Raw genomic sequence first — 23,779 nt, 5'->3', positions numbered from 1 at the left:
AATAATGAAATGTAATAAATGGCTGGCATATCTCCATTTGACTGGAAGACAAATTTTGAGTGGTCATGTCAATTTCTTGTATGATTCCATGATCCACCTAAGCTACAACATAATTTTGTGCCATCCACACAGAACAGAGCTCACCCAGCAAGATCTAGAGCTCTGATGTTGCTACTAATGGTTCCTTCTGAGCTCGTGGTGGAGGAGACATCCCAACAGCAGTTGTTGTCAGACAGAATCTGATTCAGATGGTCCCGAGAAAAATGTGTTCCTTGAACTCGTTTCCTATAAAACTCAGCCTTCTCTCGGAGTTCTTTAACCTATGCAGGAGAGTTGAGACGTCGTGTGTTACTTTAAGAGCTCCTTTGCAAATATCACCACATAGCTTACCAATGATGATGCACAAATGCAGCCAGAGAACAAGGAGAAAAGAAAGCAAAAAGAGACACAGACATCATCAGACTATGTGCATTTTTAAGCAGAAATTAAAATAGTCAAGCTAAAGCGCAATGCAGTTATTTTATTTCAGGCCAGCAGGCAGGAAGAATTTGTAGCAGCTAAGAAAAATATTAACACCTACTTTGTATTTCGACTGAAATTACACAAGTACTCTATGCATTATTACAGTTTTTAAAAACTCAAAAGCAACCAACCTCCGCATACCACATGGCATTTAGAGAAGCCTAGGAGAGGAATACAGAAACACACTTAATGACCGTTAATGCCGTAGTTATTAATGGGAATCAATGAAATACCTTATTGTTCTCCCTTCTAAATATATACAAAGTTATCAATCGATATTTTTAAATTATTTTTAGTAATATTTAATTCACTGAGCAAGATATCTTAATATTACCTTGAACACCAGCCACATTCTTGCATGGCTGGAAGGCTATCAACAACAGGTAACCTAATTATCATTCCTACTTCCCCACCTCTGGAAGAGTACTGAGAGTAGGACATGCCAGAAACTCCGATTCTGGCTTTATTTCCTGGCTTCCACAACAGCTGCTACTACCATAGAAGCCCCCAGTGAGAGAATCATGAGGTTTCCTTCTCTAAATTCCTCAAAGTTCCCTTGGCATCTGCAAAACCTCAACTTTTGGAAAATGTGTTAAATAATAATTGTAATATATTCAGCAAAGTGACAATACAAAATAATATTCTGATGAATTATAAAATAATCTGAACTCCCTAAAATGCAAATAACATCTTTTCATATGGAAAGGAGCCTTTTATAAGCTTTGAAACCCTTTCACTTTATACAGCATGCTGCCACCTGCTGGCTTCCCTAAATTCAAGTCCCACCAGATAAAAAAATTAAGTTGCTTACAAGTGTTTAAAATCATCTTTATTTATTCTTCAAAAACTCAATTTTTCCTGTCATAAAGATGGAATAATAACATTAAAAGGATATGCAGATACTGTCTGCTAAAATTTTCTTTCACTAATAGGCCAAATAGCAGGGTCCTACTATTCTAATGAGCCAAACCTGAAACATTCTGGAAGGGTAATCCAACATATTTTCTTCACTGCCAAGATAAATCCAGCCATATTCATCTGACATTTGTGTTAATTCCTACACTTTAAATTCCTAGAAGTGGTTTTTGCATTTAACAGGTGGAACTGACACATAGGGTTTGAATCTGCTGAACTACTAACCAGGGTGTTTTGCTGTTTTTGTTTTAAGTAGGCTCCACAAGCAATGTGGGGCTTGAACCCAGGACTTCAAGATCAAGAGCTGCATGCTCTACCAGCAGAGCCAGCCAGGTGCCCCCTCACCAGGGTGTCGTGAATATACAGAGGCCTTGTTATAAAGAGCCTTGATATAATCCAAATTTTATTTCTATCAAGTCCCCTCATGTTTCAAATGTTTCACAGCTGCTCCATCACTTACATGGTCAAATATTCAAGCTTCAGCACAGCTTCCTCCTCCATTCTCAAAGCCCTTCATGCATGTCCCCATTAGTACTTACTTCATTCTACTGGATTACTTATTCTTGTCATTATCCTCCATTAACCTATAAACTCCACAATGTGAGGGAAAATGCAGCACATCCCGAGTGTCTTGAGTGTGGACTAAGTGTTAGGCCTGAACTGGGTGGGTGGGAGCCAGAGATAAACAAGAAAAGTCCCCACAGCACTCAATGTGTACAGATTCCGAGAGAGAAGGCAGACTGCCTCTTCTACGATAAATTATCATCATAATACTGGATGGCCTACGCCATAACAAACAAAGGAGATATAAATTGAAGGAGTGGTTCAAAAGGGGGTCCATCAGCCCTGCACTGTATGTAAGGTAGATTGGGGGTGGGGGAAGGAGCAGCAGAAAAGGTTGTATTCCATGCAGATGGGAGGACCTACCATCTGATGAATGAAAAGACGGGTAAATATTCCCTCTATGTGCCAGTGATCTGGTTTATTTGTCGACAGTATTTTTCTTAAAAAGGAGATACGATGAAAATTCTGTAAAACTTTATTCAGTTATATTTGTTACTAACATTCAAAATTCAGTGTTTTAAATTTATCAGCAATCTTTATTAATAATCTTAGTGCTAATGTTATAGTGGTTTACAAATACCTAATTTTAGATTTCTATGATCCTAAACTAGGATGAAAAAATGGAAAGTTGATATTTCCTTAAGCAAGTTGTTCTACTAGAAAAAGAAAAAAACCTAATGGTATGAACGCAGTATCAAGAACAATCCCTACAACCAGCAAGCAGAGCCACTAAAAAGGATATGAACTCAATTATACTCAATTAAAACAACACACACATCCTTTCCAAGTCAAGTAATGCCATCAGATTATAGGATATAAATGCTAGCAGATTCTAGAATGTTTTCATTTCTGAATTTCTTTTCCCAAAATAAGAATTTGACTAAGTTATTTAAAATTTATATATAGAAAATTCAAATTTAAAAAAAAATGAAAGATTGGGGCACCTGGGTGGCTCAGTTGATTGGGCATCTGCCTTTAGCTCAGGTCAAGATCCCAGGGTGCTGGGATCAAGCCCCACATCGGGCTCCTTGTCCAGCAGGTAGCTTGCTTCTCCCTCTCCTCCCTGCTTGTGCTCTCTCACTATCTCTGTCTTTCTCTCAAATAAATGAATAAAATCTTAAAAAAAAAAAAGATTAATAAAAATTTTTCCCCCAAAAGTCATCCCCCTCAAAATGAGTCATCTTATGTCTAGCCATCCTTACAATGTCTGTCAAATTAAAGTATGTCTCTCAAATGTGGAACTTTATTTTCAAATAAAGTTCTATTTGTGGGAGATACTTTAGGAAAAAGTATCTCAACTAATGTAGTTTGGATGATTAGAAGATCACCTAACAATCAAGAAAAAAGAAATTTAAAACCAGTTCAGTTATTCTAAGGATGAGACCAAACAATCACAACTGCCGGTTATTATTAAAAACAACTCTTTAAAAAGCAATAGTGCCAGTGGCTGTATAATGGACATAACACATATACAGCCCCTGGACAAATAAAACCAACCACTCTAATGTTATAGCAACAGGTGCTTGGATCTTAGGGTAAAATACCCAGGCACTATACTATAGATTCAAAAAGTTTCATATTTCAAACAACACAAAAGGAAATGAATATGACATGTGGATCAGAAAACTATAATAGGACTCAAAAAGCTAATATTCTAATAATAATAAAGTCACTGATGTCCAAGTACATTTGACGAGTGTAAATACTATTTGTTCATGAAACATTAGGAGAGAGAAAATGAGGGAGTACCTTATATTTAGATATCTCATAAGCAGCCCCGTAAGTAAATGTCTTCAAGTTAAAAATAAAATCTAAGATTCAAGTAAAATATGGCCCATATTAAATATCTATGACCTGGTCAACTGAAACGTCTTCACCATCAGTGATAAAATTTAGTTAAAACTTCTTATTCTTTTCTAGTTCCAATTCATTTTTTGAATTATTTTGCCCACAGAGGTTAAGGCAAACAATCGCATTAATTTAAACATTAACAACTACCATTGGGAATGAATTTTTTTGAAAAGCCTAAAAAAGTCATGTTACCAAGATGTTTTAATAGGAAACCTTGAAAAGACAGGTCTTTAATATCAACAGAAATATTTTCTTACATCCAGGCAGGATAAGGACTATCACCTTATCCTGACTGCAGACAAAACAATCCTCCGGTCCATTAAATTTTTAGATTTGAGTTCTAAGTCTGAGACGGAGAGATAATCTTTCCAAAACAAGAAGCCTCTCATGAGCTCAACCTAGTGAAGGCCCTAAATGTAACAGACCAGTGGCTAACACCTAGTAATTGGCCACACTAGCCCTCTATGTCTATGCCCTGCACCCTGCCTCTGCCCTCAGCTTTTCCTCATTCCCCTTGAGACTGCTCAGAACTCCCTGCCAAGGTCTGGCATGGCCATAAACTGCTCAGGAGTTTCACTGATGCAATTCCTTTTTTTCCTCAGGCTTGCTCCCAAGGCTCTTATTTTTAACTTTATTTCACCACAGTAAATACATGAATTTTGCCTCCAACAATAATTGGGACAGCTTCAAGACTTGGCCTTTTACTTTGCCGGTATTGCTGCTGATCCATGCTCCAGGCGCAGCCACGGTGGAAGGAATCAAGTAACCTCCTGAAACAACACGTGGAATATAGGACTCTCACCAGGACATTGGTCTGGCAGCTGCCGAGGCCAAGAGCCAGCCCCTCAAGGTGCCGATGCCTTCCTCTGGAGGCTCATGACATTAACTGTTAGCCATGGCTGAAAGTACAGAGCTAAATGAAAGATTCATTCCCGATCCAAATTACCTCTCTCTTCACAATGATGGGGAAGGGGGTGTTTATTAAAGTCTAAATTGTTTTGCTTTTGCTTATTCACACAGAAAACGTAGGAAACCATCAAAATGTGATGGTAACTGCACAACAAGCAGAAACTGCACTGTTTCTGACTGTAAGAAGCTTCCCACTTCTAGGATTACCCTTTCCCTCAAACCTTTCTTTAGGATCCTCAGAATTTCTCCCATATGCCAGGGTATCCCAACACTACAACTCAAACCTCTATCAGCACAGGCCACACCTCCCTTATGCTTACAGACTGTCATAGTACATACAGCCAGTGGAGGCCACTATCAGACAAACTAATCTTGAAAATGAATCTTCAGTTGAGAGACCGGAGGTCTGGATGTTATTAAGAAAGCTACAATGCTACAATTCTATAAACTGAATTTGTATTAATACAATGAAATACTGGATTATAAAACGCTCTTTTAACTTAAAAGACTGTAATAATAAAAACCTCTAGTTGAGAAAGGAGCGATTTGATATTTAAAAAAAACGGTAAACACACTGATAAGTTATATCCTAACATAAAACTTTAAGTTCCTGATACTTTCAGTGCTACTATTATATCACACATCTTTAAACTGTAGTCTCTATTACTAAATGAAACTCAGTGTGAAATCAAACTAGGATCCAAGCTTAAAGAAAATGTGGCCTTACTGAGCTCATGTATACTCACCTGATCTGGTATGTTTTCCTTCACACGGGTCCAAGCCCCCGCTTTATACAAATACTGGGCTGGGCTCAGAAATTTTGCCCTATATTCAGAATTCACCTTCCTAACAGAAACAAAAATGAGAGTAAATATTTCACCATGTTGATCATCTGAATACATGATATTTTTCTTCTAAAATACGTACCCAAGCCTTTGATGTCTCCAAGGAGTAAGCTTCTTTTTAGGCTGGTTTGACTCTTTTGATTCCATCTCTGCTTCTAATTTTAAAGGATCATCTGTTTTATTACACTAAAATGTAAATAATTTAAACATTTTATGTTTAAAATATATTATACATTAAAGTGAAAGCATAAATGTCATAAAATATGATCAGATAATCATATTATAATTCTGTTTGTGGAAGTAAAGATAACCTGAAGGTCAAGCAATCAACAAGCAAGTTTTGAAACTAGTATACCTGGCTGGTTTTTTGAAGTATAGCTCAGGACTTGGTTCACTTTATAACAAAGGCATTTTATATCCTTAGCTAGGGAAAAAACCTTTTAATTAACAAATAAACATCTAAAAAAAAACTTGATGTTACTACCTATTAAACAGTGCTTTTACATTTGCCTTTGATATTCTAAATTCATATTTAATTGTGTTACAGTAATTAAGTAGGTTCCACACCCAGTGTGGAGCCCAAGGTGGGCTTGAACTTGTGACCCTGAAATCAAGACCTGAGATATGATCAAGAGTCAGATGCTTAACAGATTGAGCCAGCTACGTGCCCCTAGTGTTACAGTAATTACATATAAGGTCCCACTGAGTAAGTTACCAACCACACTGCTTTACTGAATAACTTAACCATTTTTTTCTGCCTGATATCACAAATCCAAAAATATGTATATATGTGTGTGTACAGAAATATAGATGCCAATTTACTTTTAGTCATAGTATTTTCTATTTTTAGAACCCATAAAGTATTAACTATAACATGCCAGAAGATTTGAAAATAGGACTTATACTCCATTTACCTATAATTTACAATAATTTTAACCTGACACTGTAACTTAAATAAGTAGTAGTTTCAGAGGCAGGCATTTGTACATGCTGAGGTAAATCACATAATTTAGACTAACTGTAATTTGCCATGCTGAAGCTTTGGTTTAAAAATGCATGTATACATACTTTAACTAAATAAAGAAATAACATAAAACATAACATAACATAAAAAAGGGGGCAGCTGGGTGGCTCAGTCCATTAAGCATCAAACTCGATCTCAGCCCAGGTCTTGATTTCAGGGTCCTAAGTTCACACCCTGAGTTGGGCTCCACGCCCAAAAACAAACGGACAAATAAATAAACAAAAATTTAAAAAAATACATGTATGTATGTGTGTTTATGTTCGATCTCCATTATTTAAAATATATATTTCTATCTCTACTGTTACCCCCATAGCTCACATTACTGTAAGACCAATCATTTGCTATTAAATATCACAGACTTAACTATCGTATTGCCAAGCACTTGCCACAGTATTATATTTATTTAGTTACACCTCTGTCTCCCCATTAGCCCAAATGCTGTGTAGAGCTCAGTGTGGTTATTGCTGTATTTTCAGTACCTACCTAGTGCCTGGCTCCCATTAAGTGCTTAATGAATATGTGACACTTAATGAACTAACAAATGAATTACTAAACTAGCTAAAACCAAAAATCTCAGGTAGTGTTTGGTAAAAGAAAACATGTAGAGTCTAAAATCCCAAGTTTTTTATTTTGTTTAAAGTTAAGAGGGGACGCCTGGGTGGCTCAGTCATTAAGCGTCTGCCTTCAGCTCAGGTCATGATCCCAGGGTCCTGGGATCAAGCCCTACATCGGGCTCCCTGCTCAGCAGGAATTTCTGCTTTGCACTCCCCCTGCTTGTGTTCCACCTCTCGCTTTCTTGATCGTCTACCAAATAAATACATAAATATTTAAAGTTAAGAATTGATGAATACCTTCTTTTCAGGAGATATTGCTTCAAAATTTTCATTCCCTTTCAAATCATTTCTTAATTTTGGTTCTTTCACTGGAGATAAACCTTTGAAATTTCTTCTGTACTCAGTTTCATGGATGATTGAGTTACCTTTGAATTGTGGAACAAATTTGCTTTTATTGCGGAAAACCTTAAAACAAAAATTACTTTAGTTTAGTTTTTTTTTTTGCTGATTAAATATAGAAAACTTAGTTTTTCAAATGCTTTAAGAATTTCACATATAAAGTTGAATTATAGGATACCAAAAAATTATATAACTGTTTATAATTCCATTTCATATAGCTAATTAACATCCAAGGGACAACAAAAGCAAAAATAGACAAAATGGACAGCATCAAACTAAAAAACTTCCTTACAGTAAAAAACAAACAAATAAACAAACAAACAACAACAAAGAGGCAACCTATGGAATGGGAGAAAATAACTGCAAACACTACATCTAATAGGTTAATATTCAAAATATATAAGGAACTTAAAGCAATTTGATAGCAAGAAAACCACCTGAGTTTAAAAATGGGCAAGGGAGGGGCACATGGGTGGCTCAGTCAGTTAAGCATCTGAGTTTTGGTTTCAGCTCAGGTCATGATCTCAGGATCCTGAGACTGAGCCCCCCAGGGGGCTCCACACTCAACAGGAGTCTGCTCAAGGATTCTCTCTCTCTCTCCCTCCATCCTTCCCCTCCCCCATTTGCTCTCTTCTCTGAAATGAATAAAATCTTTAAAAAATTTTTTAAAAATAAATAAAAATAAAAATGGAGAAAGGACATAAAAACAGACATATACATACATCAATGAACAGAATAGAAAGCCCAAAAATAACCTTATGAGTGAATATATACTCAGTTAATTTACAACAAAGGAGCCAAAAATATTCAATAGAGAAAGTATAATCACTTAATAAATGGTGTTAGGAAAACTGGACAGTCACATGCAAAAGAAGAAAACTGGACCCTGTCAACCCAAAATGGGTCAAAGATGTGAACATAAGGACTGAAACTATAAAACTCCCAGAAGAAAACATAGGCAGTAAACTCCCTGACATTGGTGTTGACAGTAATTTTTTGGTTATGACACCAAAAGCAAAGTCAATAAAAGCAAAAATAAACAAGTGGGGCTGCATCAAACTAAAAAGCTTTTGTACAGCAAAAGCAAGCCCCAACAAAGTGAAAAGGCAATAATGGAACAGGAGAAGATATTTGCAAATCATACATCTGGTAAGGGGTTAATATCCAGAATAATAAAGAACTCTTACAACTCAGTAGAAAAGCAAAAAGCTGATTAAGAAATAGGCAGAGGAATTGAACAAACATTTCTCCAAAGAATACATATAGATGGCTAACAGGTATATGAAAAGTTACTCAACATCAGGGCGCCTGGGTGGCTCAGTCAGTAAGCATCTGCCTTCGGCTCAGGTCATGATCCCAGCGTCCTAGGATCAAGTCCCATATAGGGCTCCCTGCTTGGCAGGAAGTCTGCTTCTCCCTCTCCCAATCCCCCTGATTGTACTCCCTGTCTCACTGTCTCTCTCTGTCAAATAAATAAATAAAATCTTAAAAAAAAAAAGGTACTCAACATCAATAATCATCAGGGAAATGTAAATCAAAACCACAATGAAGTATCACCTCACACCTGTAGGAATAGCTATTATCAAAAATACAAAAGATAACAAGCGTTGGCAAGGATGTGGATAAAAGGGAACCCTCTTACACTGTTGGTAGGAATGTTAATTAGTAAAGTCATTATGAAAAACAATATGGAAGTTCCTCAAAAAATTAAAAAGAGAACTACCCAACAATTCTACTTCTGGCTACATTTCCAAAGGAAATGAAATCAGTATCTCAAAGAGATATCTGCATTCCCACGTTCATTGCAGCATTATTCACAATAGTCAAGATGGGGAATCAACCTAAGTGTCCACCAATAGATGAATGGATAAAGAAAATGATACATACACACAATTAGAGGAATATCATTCAGCCTTAAAAAAGAAGGAAATACGGTCATTTGCAACAAAATGGATGAACCTGGAGAACATATGCTGAATAAAATAAGCCAGGCACAGAAAGACAAATAGAGCAGATCTCACTTATATTGGAATCTAAGTAAATGGAACTCAGACACAGAGAGTACGATAGTGGTTACCATGGTCTAGTGGGTGGGGGAAATAGGAAGATGCATGCCAAAGAGTACAAAGCTCCAGTTTGCAGATTAAGTAAGCTCTGGAGATCTAAGGTATAACACAGGGACTAAAGTTAATACTACTATATTATATACTTGAAATTTGCTAAGAGAGTAGAGCTTAAGACACATACACACACACACACACACACACACATACACTCACACACACCCAAAAAGGTAATTATGTGATAAATGTGTTAATTAGCATGATTGTGGTATTTTACAATGTATATGCATATCAAAACATTACATGTATACTGTAAATGTATCATTTTTAGTTGTCAATTATACCTCAATAAAGCTGGGGAAAAAATCCAAAGATCAACTTTTTACACTCATTACTGAGTTTTGAATAATAGTTCCTGTAAGAAAAATAACAATGAATTCTGGTACACTGAAAAGAAATTTAAAAAATTAAAAATTAAAAAAAAAATGTTTAAGCAAAAAAAAAAAAAAAAAACCAGAACCATATCTTTTCTCCCCAAAGTTTCCCACCTCTCCCTCCCATCAGTATGGTAATAAGTAAAATAGGCATATTTTAATGATATGAACATAGACATTCACTATATAAGGCAATTCTGTAGTTAGTTCTACAGGTTTTTTCCCTTCTTGAAATGAATTTTTTTTTGTCCTCCAAAAAGATAAGATTCTTAACATTTTTGAATGTCTGATGTGTTCGTTTGTTCTGTTTCTCTCCTTTGCTTATCTTTAGCTTAATGTAAGGGGAAAAAATCAGGTAATTATTGTTTTGTTTTGTTTTGTTTTTAAGATTTTACTTATTTACTTGTCAGAGAGAGAGAGAGAGAGCACTCACAAGCAGGGAGAACAGCAGGCAGAGGAAGAAGCAAGCTCCCCGCTGAGCAAGGAGTCTGATGGGGAACTCACCCTAGGACTCCAGGATCACAACCTTGAGCTGAAGGCAGACGCCCAACTGGCTAAGCTACCTAGGCATCCCTATGTTTTTATTTTTAAATATTTCTTTTTATCTTTAATATTTTATAATATGGTATCTATTCCATAGTATATCACCACTGTCCACAAAGAAAGCAAAAGGAAAAGATATGGAGCGCAAATAAGCTGTATTACCGCTTTACAATGCTGACTAGTGCATCTTTGTACAGATCAAATCCAAACAGAGTATCTTTTTCCTGAGTATAACCTCAAGGAGTTTTCTGCCAAAAATTGTTCAGACTCCTTTACATATTAATACAAGACATCCTTTCAGAAAACAGGTGTTTGATAAAATAGAATTGAATAGCTTTAGAGGTTCCCTATCAACAAGCATTGTAAATTTCCATCACATGGCTCTTCAGTCCAGACCCTGAAACTGATATGCTTTGAATTAACAAAGAGCATTTGCTTCCCCCCAAAATTATTTGAAACCTTCACTGATGAAAGCAATGAAACTACAAGTGAACATATCGCCAGCAGTTTATTTTATACTATACTTTGAAGCCTATAAAAAGAGAATTTCTACACAATGTTTCCACTGAAATATATAAAAGCTGTCAGTGGAGCTTTGATTTGAATCAGCTTCAGCCTAAAGGTGAAATGCTCTACAAAAACTGAATAATTACAATTTTCAGGCAGTAAGTAATTTTGTAGGTACACTTAATATTCAAGAACACTTGGGAGCCCACAAAAGAAGTACTGTTCCTATTGACTAGATTCACAAAGGGTTCAAACATCACCTCATGCTATTTTATATGTTCCCAAAAATGTTGTACAAATTTCAGGTTTTTAGAAAACTGAATAACAAGTAAGCAAGCCCAAGCCAACACAATTTATTGGCTCCCAGGTATTATTATCTTGGTGTAAGATGACTAATATTATCGCCTTGTTGAATCTACCCTCTCAGTCCTCAGGGGTATATAGATTACAAGTGAATGCTGAGATAGAAGAGAAAATGAATGTGAGGGTATATGAAGGGGTGTGATTGTTTATAAAGAAAAATGCCAAGATCATGAGGAAGAAAATTCTAAGCTATCACGGGCCTCTGCAGATATTCTAAATGAGGTATTTCCTTATCTGGGCCTAGAAGTATGGTTAAGAACATAAATGAGATGGGTTGTCCAGTACCAAAAACCGTATACAGGTACAATGAAATCTAGTATCACATTTAGTTATCATCATAGCTTCTGAATTTCATAAATATAGTTAAAATGACAGTTCCTATTACTGCTCATTTGATACAAAAGTCAGATTACGTATCTTATGTTACTTTTAACATATTTTGTATTTATTAAGATATCCAAAGCAGTTATGCCTTTCTTGCAAGACAGAAAACATGCAACATATTAGTCAACAAGCACAATATTTTAGATTAAAAACAATTTTAATAATTTTTTTATTAAATAAAAAAAGTCTCACAGCATGCAAAAACTTACCAGGCATCAAGTTTCATTACCCTGTCTCATATTTACTGTGTGTGATGGGTCTGGCAACAATGATCATCAGTAGCCTAGGACAGTATCATATTACTACTATAAATCAGAAGTAATAGAATGGTTTTAGCAAGAATCTCATTTTCACTTTTCTAGAACCTACCTCCAGGCCTACTTAAGTACCTAATTTCTTTTAGCTCTTAGTTCTGTGTAAATCTGCATCACTAGATCAGATGATGATACTTAAAAATGTATTACATCCATTAAACTACTACCTGATTGGCTGCAAAAACTGGAGCAGTCTCTTTAGGGGTCTTCCAAACAAACTGCCTTTGATATTCAGAATTCCTCAAGATATTGCGTGAAGGAACAACAGTCAATCCTGCTTTCTTCCGAAGAACTCTATCCAACTGTTAGGGAAAGAAAAATCCCACCCAGTCATTAAAAGGTTCTATTCAAACTTTCTCTTGTGCTATGGTAAAACAAAAACAAAAACAAAAACAAAAAAAACACATATAACATGAAATCCACCCTCTTAACAAATTTCTAAGTATACAGTATTGTTAACTACATGCACATTGTTGTACAGCAGACTTTTTTCAATTGATAAATAATCTCCCTTTTAAACAATCAAACTATTTAAAATTCCTTTCTTACTACTGTCAAGGAACTTTATTTCTTAATTTCTGTACATTCCAGAAAAAGATAGCATCTTTCAGGCCCTTCCTACAAATTATTCATAATTAGACCTATTACTAAGAAACAGCAGCACCTTGCCTCATCCACATGTTGCTTCTGGGACACCCTTCCCCGGCCCACCGCTTACACATCACCTTCCTTGATTCTACCGTGCCCCCTTGGCTTTCACAACAAGACACGGATTCTTCACTTCTGATTGCCTCTCCGTGGCTCCAGTGGACATGAAATGGGGAAGCAGCAGTGGACTGGCAAAAAACGTGGGAGGCAGTGAGATGTCTGCTCAGGTCTCCGCAGCCTATGCTTATGTGCTTGCAGAGACCTTCCCCAGGCCAGGTGTGACATAAGAGAGCAGAACTCAAAGATCTTGGAGATGCAGCCAGAACTGCCCTTCCTTTTGCATTTTGTCAATTGCGATTCTGTTTGTTTACACAATAAGAAATTGAAAAGGGCCTAGGTAGAAGTCAGCTCACCACCCCTGCCAGAGGTAATGGCTTACTACTCTCCCTCTGTCTCAATCTGATCTCTCCCTTAGGACTGTAGTGCTGATACAGGATGAATAAAATCCAGAAGCAGACTGTCCATTCAATGAAGAGATATCTTAGTATAACCAGTACAAAATGGCAACTCTTAAGAATAGAATTTCCAAAAACTAAAGTCAACAGTCTCTTAACTATTCTAGAAAACATTAGATAAGAAAACAAAAATGGAAAATTTTTAAGCACAAAATGTAGTCTTACTGAAATGATGATGAAATTTACAAAGAATTCTATGCTTTCAAAAAGAAATACAGTGAATATACCTACCCTGTTATCTACTTTTTCTGAATGCAGCTTGGTAGAATGCTCCAGGTCCTCATTTTCATTAACCGGTATATGGTTTGCTATTACATCTGCATCATTTTCCACAATATCTGAAGCCCCTTCAGCTCTGGAGTCTGTAGAGTGAGATCTGGTTCTTTTGGGAACCCTGGAGGCTTCTAGTGCAAGAACTCTTTCTTGGTTAACATCTTCTTTTTGTTCTCCCTTCTGTGATTCTGCTATTTCTGCGGCTTCAGGTTTTGGGGATATAGCCACATCGCTCTCTGAGATTGCTCCATTCCACTCAAGAGACTTTGAAATCTGTGCGTCATGATAAGGGACTCTTCTTTTTGAAATAAAACTTGGCTCTCTTGTGATTCCTACAAAATATAGTGTAAAAAAACTGCAGCTACTAAAGTATAAAGTTACAAAGACAATTTTTCATAACACTTATGAGAGAAGAAATGGAATTGAAAATTCAGGTGAGATACAATGTCCTCCAAGTGGCAGGATACAAAAAAGATAGGTATAGTTTGTCGACATAAAATCTTTAACTTCACTTTTAAAAAAGTACTGAAAGTTTGACAAGAAAAAAAATTAGAAATTGGGGTCACAGTGTTTGAGTTAGCCTAACATAAGTCACTAGAATTGCAACGTGACAGGCCTAGCAAGCCAGGCAGGACATGTTGCCTCCGTTTCTAATTTCTTTCCTGTGCTACTTAACAGAACAATGGGCCCTGGTACTGTCAAAATTTGGAACTTTTCACAAAGCTGCTCTTATGCACAGTTGACCAAGAAGAGAAGGGATGAGATGTCATTATGCTGGATCTTGGTTCTACACTTGCCTTGATTTCCTGAGAATTAAAGAGAATGAACCCTTTTAACAGGCGCTAAGACACTATTTCTCTATATTTCTGCCTGGCAAGCAAATGTCCAAAAAACTTAACCTTCTATCCAAGTAAGAGGAGCTCTGTGGAATGACAGTCACTGAGATACTGTCCTAGTTTGGAGCCATTCTTTAAATAGAGCTGTGCAGGGTAAGGAAGAAAGAGTAAGACTAGAGGGAAGGAGAGGGAAGGTGGCCTGAAAATCTGGCATGACATAAACCCACACAGTTCTTTAGCCTCTGTGACAGATGTTTTGGCCATTGAAACCAGGGTCGCCACCCTTACAATGCTTCCCTAGACTAGTGGCCTTCAAACTGGGTGCATATGTGTCTGGAGGCAAACGGAGACATTCTGGGGGATAAGCAGAAACAGGCTGCTTAAGGGCATCATTATGCATATCCTAACTCTATATGCACTATTTCCCAACATTTGCTTGAAAGACAAACCTGCCATCCGTAGTCATCATTCCCACCCCGGCTTTCCCACTTCTCAAAAGCTAGACACACCTCTCAGCTAGCCCCAAGGAACAAAAAATTCTCCTAGGTGTGGAGGATAAACAAAGGGACAACTCAAGAAAGAATTCATTACTGAGAATATCTGATAGCAAAGCAAAGAAAGCAGAGATTACAAATAACAAAGAGTGCCTTATTTCATTCAGGTCCACACCTTTCCCACCTATCTATCTTAGAATTAAAATTCAGGAGTAAGAGTGATGGCATGTGAAATTGTTGTGAAATGAACACATTTATAGGAATTGAAAAACAAAGTTAGACTTTTTTTCTCAAAGGAAAGATTCTAATTTGCCTGATTAGTTTGCCAATGAGGACTGACTTTACCAATTATATAATGAACATTTACCAAAAATTGAATGAGCTACACTGGCAGCTCCAAAGTTTTAACAAAACATATATGAAATATATGCACAATATTCAATATGCTGGAAATCATATCCTTTGAAACTATTTGTTACACTTACAATTAAAAACATTAAATATCAACTTAAAAAGGTAGAAGGATACAAAGACTTTCTAAACTTTCTTAAGGGATCTGAAAGCAAAAAAGTTTGAAGACCATTGCCCTAGACTTCCCTCTGCTTTAACACAGAGAGAGGCTTCTGGTAGAATAGCAAAATAAAAGGGGAAAATTCTCAAGTGGTCTGTCCTTCTCTTCCAGCGTCAGCAAAAACACAGGAAGGGGAAAAAATACATTACATTAACAGAATATCCAGCCAACCCTAGGTAAAACTGCTGTTACTCCTTTCTGATCATCCTGGAGTTCTCACTCTGCTCTTCCCCTTTACTTAATATTTTCATTAATATACCTCCCCTAGACCGGTCCTGCCTTCATACTGTACCATACTCCAAAGTGGCCTTGCTCCCAGTCTTGTTTCAACACATCCTCAAATGTAGTTGATCTAAGCGCAAATGTTTTCAGGGCAACAATCTGGTTAACTCCAGTGTCATAACAGGTCCTCAGTGGAATATCTACACTTTAAGATTTACTTTGGATTAATCTAATGGGCCTCAGATTTGTAGAATTTTGAGTCATTTGGAGGATTCTGAGCACCACCTTGCCCAAGAAGCAGGGACATCCACAGGCTGAAGTCAGGCTCTGAGCAAAGTATCCTGATGCTTCAGAGGAACCCAGAGCCATTCACTCGAGTCCACTCTTCCTTTTGTTCTCCAAACCTAATTCTGGAAACACTCTTCTCATTTTACTAACTTCCCAGGCTTGCAAAAATTATACTTATTTCCTGTATGTCTTTTTTCCTCCTGGTTTCAAATATCTAATACTTGGGGGGACATATTCAAGCACTCTCAGATGTGGGGCACCAAGCACTCATCTGTATAGATGCACCTGGCCCTTAATAGGGCCAGGTTTTCAAATCCAGGCCCGGTCTGGATTTCAAATCATGGTTTTGCCACTTACTATGAACTCTGGGCAAGCTACTTAATCTAAGTTTCCCTTCCTGAAGACCTTGGGAGTATACCTCCCCAGGTTTGTCTGCTCTCAGCTTTCATGTGTCAGCTCAAATATTACCTCCTCAAAAAGGCCTTTCCTTGCCATCAACCCAGCCCTCCCACCAGTTACGTATATGCTAGCCTATAACAACCTGAAATCCCCTGGTTTATTTATTGAGTTACTTGTTTACTGTTTTTCCCTAGAGTTAGAGTCTTTGTCTGGTTCAAGGCTATCTCCCTAGAAGCTGGGATTAGTCCAGGTCCATAGGGAGCCTTCAATAAATATTTGCTAAACAAATGGCTGAACGATGCTTCACAATTTTTAAACATTTTGCAAACTTAATCCCAAGGTTTATTTAAGCTATAATGACTATTAGTTTGTTCGACTTACCTAATTGATCTGATCTAAGTCCAGCCCATGGGTACCTTCTCCCCACTGATGGATTATAGGACTCTGACAAATAGGACTTTTTCCACAGAAAGTTTCTCTGGTACTCACTCAGACCCTGTAATATAAAAGACAATTTGAGTACAATGCAATTAATGGATGTTGTCTTAAAGAAGACACGAGTAAAAATAATTTCTGAACCACTACAGAAAGTTAAAAGTTGAAAGAAATTGATAAACACAGAAGAACTCCTTGATAACAGCTACTGCTTATCCGGCCCCATGTTAAGCAGTTCACACATATTCTATCCTTTAATCCTCACAATCACCTGAGGCAGGTACTAGCAGGAATCTGAGCTTCTGAGTGGTCACCTGTTTGCTGGGTGTCTGATTCCAAAGCCCGGGCTCTTGTCTGATAACAGGTGACAATCCAAATCTTCGTCATTACAATTATCCTAACTAATGAAGTTCTTAGTGAGTACACAATATCATGTATGATGCCTTGTACCTTCCGAAATTTTGAAAAGTCTACCAAAGAAAGACAAATTTCCCTCCCATTCTGGATACAAGCCCTTAAGATAAAAGAATAAAACAGGGTTTGTGAAATGCTGTGGCCAGGTGTCACACTGATGGGTGTCTGACAGCTACCACCTACCTGAAACTTATGCACAACTATGAACAATGTGTATTTCTTACACCCTATCCTTACATTGTCAAGGTCCCACTTCTCAATCCTTTAAAAGACATAGGCAATTTAAAGTTTTAAAGGGTAGGTTGGGGGCAGGGTTTAAAAGCATAAGCTGTGAAACGGGGCCACAGGTGTCCCAATCTGAAGCCACCTTAGATCTCATTACAAGTGCCCTCCTTCCATCTACTCCCGTGTCCTCCAAAATCGGTCTCTCTCAACACCAACTATCGCTTCCACACTGCAACTTTGAAGTGTGTGTGAGCGGAGAGGGAGCTAGGTGGAGGAGACAATCGTCCTCCAGGATCGTGACTGGCAGGCTCGGGAGCTGGCAGGCTCTGCGGGGCCCAGGAGCGCCGCGCAGAAAGCCAGCGAGGCCCCCGCGCCCCGCACCCGCCCCGCCACGACTCCCCCCAGCAGCCTTCAGAACCGGAGACCACGGCCTCACCTTGAAGCGCACCGGCATGTCGCCCGGTGCTGGAGCCCCCGCCACTCCGACAGTTAACGGGACAAAAAGCCCCCAGGGGGCGGGGCGACAACAGTCGGTTCCCTAGCAAAATCCCAGGCCTGGCGTCCCCGACTACGCGCCGGCGCACTCTGCTCTTTCCTCCCTGAGCCCCGTCGCTCTGCCTTTCCCCGCCCATTCTGCGCCTAAGAACCAATAGAGACTCGAAGGACTGCTTGAGGGCGTTAAGATTCGACCAATCAGTGCCCGAAAAGGAGACGCCCGCCTCCCGTGACAAATCCCGGGGACTAACGGAAATGGCGGGCGGAAGACTGGCCAATGAGGTTCCCGGAACCGGGGTGGGTGGGGCCCCGCGGGAGCTTCGTCCTGGGGAGAGCTCTGCGGCTCCTGGCCTTGCGGGTCCTGTGTGACAATGGGTCTACCGACTGGTGGGATTCGTGTGTCGCAGGCTCGCTGGGCCGGGTTCGTGACGTCATAAAACATGAAGGTGTGTTCTTAATTCCAGATCTGTGACGAAACCGAAATGTTTCTTTTTCTGATATGAAAATGTTCAGGTCTGTTCTGAATACCCGTTCCTCCAACTGACAGCCATGTTACACTACTTCCTGTCACATCAAAAGAGGTCGGCAAATAACAAAAAGCAGTAAAATTGACATTACAAGAGTCACCTTGTAATCTTCTGGGAAGATTCTGGGAAGTAAAAGTGGATGTAGTTGGAAAGAGGTACATGGGATTCTCTTGGGGTACTGGTAATATTCAGTCATTTTGACCTGGTTATTGATGATTACAACCCTACTACAGCATTTGGTATTTAGTGGGTACAAAATGAATGGTAATTCCCTTGGAGAAAAAAAGGGGGGGGGGTCGGCAAAAAATAAATATTGCTTAGGCAGGCCAAAAAAATTCTTAGTGACTCTTGAAAGAGAAACTGCTTACTTCCAGTGATGGTCTTGCCTCCTACCACCCTGCCCCACCAAAAAAAAAAAAAAAAAAATTAAAAAATTGCACATGAATGATGCTTGTGAGTCTCAACTTCCAAAGTTTCAGCGTTGTCTCTCCTCTCACTCATTTTAAAAAATAAAATTCCATCTGATTATAATAGACTGCTGCCACCATCAATAAATATTCCTCCAGATTCTACCACTGACAGAACATGGAAAAGAAATAAATTGTCCAGACAGTTGTCTAATATACTTGCAGAAGATGAACATTTATTTATTCAATCATAGTATAATGTATAGGTACTAAATTTTTAAATGACAGGTATAATAGTAAGGGCTATAGGAGTTGGAGGAGGGAGTTGCCCTTAAGGGCAGAGATGATTAGAAGAAGCCTCAGGAAGAAATATTCAGACTCAGCCTTGAAGATTAGAAGGACTGAAATAAGTAAAGAGGAAAATAGAACGATCAAAGGGCAGATGTCTGAATGGAATGCTGCCAGGCTTCTTCCAGAAACCATGAAAACCATGCCTTTACTTTTGTCATTTGTTGACTGAGGAAAATATACTCTCTTTTAAACTTTCAAATATTAATAGCAATCCTTGATGCTCTAAGCATTTTCTGCAAAGAGTTGTCTTCCTGAATCCTAATTGATGTCTCGGTTCTTCCTCATCATCACGGAGATACTTAAAAATTCATTTGAAAGAGGCACCTGATATCTGAAACAAAAAGAATATTAAATTAGCCTCTATGTGGCCAGGCATCCAGGGGGCCCTTGATAAATGTTAATTGGTGATGACAGCATCTCTGTCGTGTAAATTAAGTATGGCTCAAACAAGAGATGGTGGAACATAAAACGTAGGTCCTCTGCAGGAAAACAGCCCAGATCTTACAGAGTAGGAAAAACACAGCTCTGGCTGTATACACAATTTTGTTACCACATAATGCGGAGGTGAAATCAGTAAAAGCAAGCGTATAGAATGTAGCCTGTCTGCTAAACAAGGGCCATGGTAACTGCAGTAGAGCTCTGCTGAGCAGGGAATAAATGACAAGAACAGCAGATGGTAAAAATGACTGAGTCATAACCTGGGTTTGCTGAGATGGGTTATAAGGATTCAAAGAAGAAGAGTACTTTATTTTGTTATTTTTAAAGGAAAGCCCACTCAAGTTAATGAGGCAAAGATGTGCAAATGAAGAAAAGGGACAACCTTAGTAAATGAGAGTTTGTAGCTTGTGTTTTACCAGCTTTTACACTCTCCACTACTGCAGGAAACAGACCCAGTACCTACAATGTTCCACCCGAGTGTTTTGGGGAGTCCTTAGGAGGTATCTCACACGTGCTTACAGCTAGGACATATGGTATGCTGGACAACACTGCCTCGCATTCCAATAGCCACACATCTGTATGGGTCATCATGCAGCTGGCCACCACAGCCACATTTGCTGAGTACTGAGTCTCCACTGGGAGGCATGAAGCCTCCTCAGATGGCCCAGCCCTGCTGGTGATCTATGACAAGGCACCTCTCTCCTATTTTTGTGTTACCCTCTATTAAGTGAGTATCAAAATGTCTTAGAGGGCTTTTCCATTTGTATTTTAGCCTTCCTTCTCTCCAAAGGAAATTCCATAGAGCCTGAGCCAGAAAGTAATCCTCAAGTGATAAGTTTCATTCTGTGTCAATCTATGACATTCTATTCTAGACGTGCTTCTCTCTTCCACAGACCAAGGCCCTCTTACTAGAACAAGGGTGTCATACCTGGATCCCTCTTCCCTTTGTTGATTTCTCTGTTTCTCATGCATATAGATTTCTCTTTATTACCTGTGAGAGATTAAATTGGTACCACCTCTACGAAAGACAATTTGGCAATCCTTTTATAACTTTATTATTTTTTTTTTTTAAATAGTGTGTTTTTTTTTTTTTTTTTTTAAGATTTTATTTATTTATTTGACAGACAGAAATCACAAGTAGGCAGAGAGGCAGGCAGAGAGAGAGGAAGGGAAGCAGGCTCCCTGCTGAGCAGAGAGCCCGATGCGGGGCTCGATCCCAGGACCCTGAGATCATGACCTGAGCCGAAGGCAGAGGCTTTAACCCACTGAGCCACCCAGGCGCCCCCTTTTATAACTTTATAATTCTACTTTTATAACTTTTTCTACTTTTATAACTTTATCTTACAAATGTACTTCCCCATAGGTGAAAAATATTTATTTAAGGTTGTTTACTGCATTGTTTAGAGTAACAAAAATTGGAAACAATTTAAATGTCCATCCTAGTTAAATATATTATAGTTCTTCCAGGGCCCAGAGCAAGAACAGGCTATGCAGCAGGTTCAGGTGGCAGTGCAGGCTGCTCTGCTGCTTGGGACTCCCAACCCAGCAGATCCAGCTGGGTCAGACCCACTTCAGGTGTCAAATATTATATCCATCAGGGTCTGGATGGGAAAACAGAAACTACTTTCAAGAAAGAAAGCTTAATATAAACTGTTGGTTTATGAGTTATTGAAGAACTTAGAAAAGGTAAAAGAAGAAACAGAGAATAGTAATTCCAGAAATCAGCTCATATCCCTGAGGTTAGAAGAGCAGAGGAAAATGTTGATGTTACTGGAACACAGAGGTTTTCCCTAGAAGCCTCAGGGAGTTGGCCAGACCTCTGAAAAGGGTCACTGCCCAGCTGGTACTGGTGTCTCTTAGGGAACAAAGTGAGGTTGCCTCTGGGAATGACAGGAAGGAAAGAAGGAAGGAAGGAGAAAGAAAAGAAAAAGAAAGAAAGAAAAAGAGAAAGGAAGAGAAGAGAAAAGAGAAGAAAAAAGAAAAGAAAGAAAAGGAAAAGTTGGTGACTGCAACCATCTGCTACCATGGAGCAAAAGGTCATCATTAAGGTGCTGCTGAGAGCACACAGTGAACAAAAGTGAGCATTCCAGCCTCTAGTGTCCTCTCTTAGCAGACCTAACAGGAAGTTAGTTAGCAGGGTCCAAGGGCTCTGCAGAGCCCAGAAGGTAAGATTGGAAGTGACAATCTGTAACTTGTTAACTTTCACCCACCCAACCCTTTAAAAGAAGGAAGCATGATTTAATGAGCTAACATGGAATTAGTTAAAAAAAAAAAAAAGAAAGAAAGAAAGGTATAGACATGTGTATAGCATACCGTCAGTTGGGATAAAAGAAAGGCAAAGGAAAGAAAGAAAAAATGATGTTATATAATAGCATAATTCACAGGCACTTGTACCATCATTCATGTGTCTAACTCTATTAGCAGCAGCTATGAAGATGAAGAACATTTCATTCAACTTATAAATACATGAAAACTCTAAGGTATTAGCAGTTACTGTGGCTATTCGCTTCACGTAAAATAACTCCATTGACCCTTTCTAGATTCACTTTGATTTACATATATTGTAATACATTGCAATAAGTATTGTAATACATTGCAATGAAGAACATTTCATTCAACTTATAAATACATGAAAACTCTAAGGTATTAGCAGTTACTGTGGCTATTCGCTTCACGTAAAATAACTCCATTGACCCTTTCTAGATTCACTTTGATTTACATATATTGTAATACATTGCAATAAGTATTGTAATACATTGCAATAAGTCTGTTGCTTCTTTTAGAGGCAAAAACATATCAAAATCCTTTAAAAACAACTTTTACTTGCACTTAAAATATAAACATGCTACTTATTCTATTAAAAATAGGACGTCAGTCACTTCACAAATCTAGCAATTTCCCATCATTTTCTTGACAGCAACTGAAACATTGGAGAATTTGTGATTGTACTCGAATGTGTGTTTGTGTTAAATCTGTATGTGCCTCTAACCGTATTTTTATTTTACAAACAAAAATGTATTACATATAAGCAGAACACTGTTAGACAAAAGGATTGAAGAAAGGAAATACAGAGATGAGTAAGACACAGCCCCTGCCTTCAAATCTGATTGCAGTCGAATGAGGGAACAGACACATACATAAAGAGCCCAGGAAATAAATGATAGAAAGAAGGATTCAAGGAAGGGGCTAAAAATGAACACTCAGGTATTCTGGAGATGCTTTTAAATCCAGTGGCAGGAAGTTTGATCCAAGACTGGCGACTAAAGAGCAGACAGGATAAGACAGCTGCTTTTAAGTTCCATCCTGGGAAACACCTGATCTAGAGACCTTTCACTTTCCCTTTTGTTCTGCCCTAGGTAGCTGAATCCAGGCCAGAACTAACATTTGCTCCAGACTGGGTCCCAAAAAGGTAAGTTAACTTGCTCTCTGTTGTCTTTTTTTCTCCTGTTGCTTCAAAAATCAGAGTAAAGCTGTTTTAGTAACCACCGTTCTAGCAACACAGTGTCTTCCTTGTGTTTGCATATATGTAATTTTTTTCTCAAATACCTTGCAAGGTAACTGAAATTTCAGTTTCCAGGCTTAGTAATGCTCTTGAGCTCTGTCACTTCCTCTTGGGTCATATTTACGTGGGCTTTCCCTGGTAAATCTTGATCTCCGCCTCTGCCAAAAAGCAATCAGTCTGACAGCCGCTTTCTTTGGCGTTTTTCCATCAGTTTTAACTGCTTTTTCCTCACATGAATGAATTTCTGATTGCACAACTGAAAAGAAAAATGACAAAATTAAATCAATGGATTCTGTCTCAGAAGCAAAATTGCTGATACTTCACATTAGTGTCAGTAAAAATCAAATAAACAGGGTGTGTGATTAAGACTCACCAATGAGCCAAGGGCAATTTATCCTCCAGACTTTTCACCATGGGATGCCTCTGTTGACAAAGAAGTGTCTGGCTTTTGAATCAATGGGGCAACTTTGGAGGGACTGCAGGTTCTCCTGACAACAAGTACTTTTTTTTTTTGGTGATCTCCAGGGACTCCTAGCCTTATAAGGACA

The 23,779-nt window shown here is 38.4% G+C and overlaps 1 protein-coding gene across 2 annotated transcripts in view; it reads right to left on the bottom strand.

Moving 5' to 3' along the window:
• Positions 1-18,127, bottom strand: part of MDM1 (Mdm1 nuclear protein) — a 32,847-nt gene extending 14,720 nt beyond the window's left edge. Inside the window, exons 1-9 of one of the 2 annotated variants that reach the window (XM_080812259.1) lie at positions 17,948-18,127; positions 16,819-16,933; positions 13,586-13,959; positions 12,359-12,493; positions 7,482-7,649; positions 5,689-5,792; positions 5,508-5,607; positions 654-683; positions 145-320 (exon numbers count right to left, since the gene is read on the bottom strand). In XM_080812259.1, coding sequence (XP_080668385.1) covers positions 145-320; positions 654-683; positions 5,508-5,607; positions 5,689-5,792; positions 7,482-7,649; positions 12,359-12,493; positions 13,586-13,959; positions 16,819-16,933; positions 17,948-17,965 — 1,220 coding nt within the window. In that variant the 5' untranslated portion in view covers positions 17,966-18,127. The remainder of the gene's footprint in view (positions 1-144; positions 321-653; positions 684-5,507; positions 5,608-5,688; positions 5,793-7,481; positions 7,650-12,358; positions 12,494-13,585; positions 13,960-16,818; positions 16,934-17,947) is intronic. The other variant, XM_080812260.1, reaches the window with a different exon arrangement.
• Between the last annotated feature and the right edge of the window lie 5,652 nt (positions 18,128-23,779).

This window comes from Martes martes (genome assembly GCF_963455335.1).
Source record: "Martes martes genome assembly, chromosome: 8".
Lineage (NCBI taxonomy): Eukaryota > Metazoa > Chordata > Mammalia > Carnivora > Mustelidae > Martes > Martes martes.
This window is presented reverse-complemented; position numbering and strand designations above follow the sequence as displayed.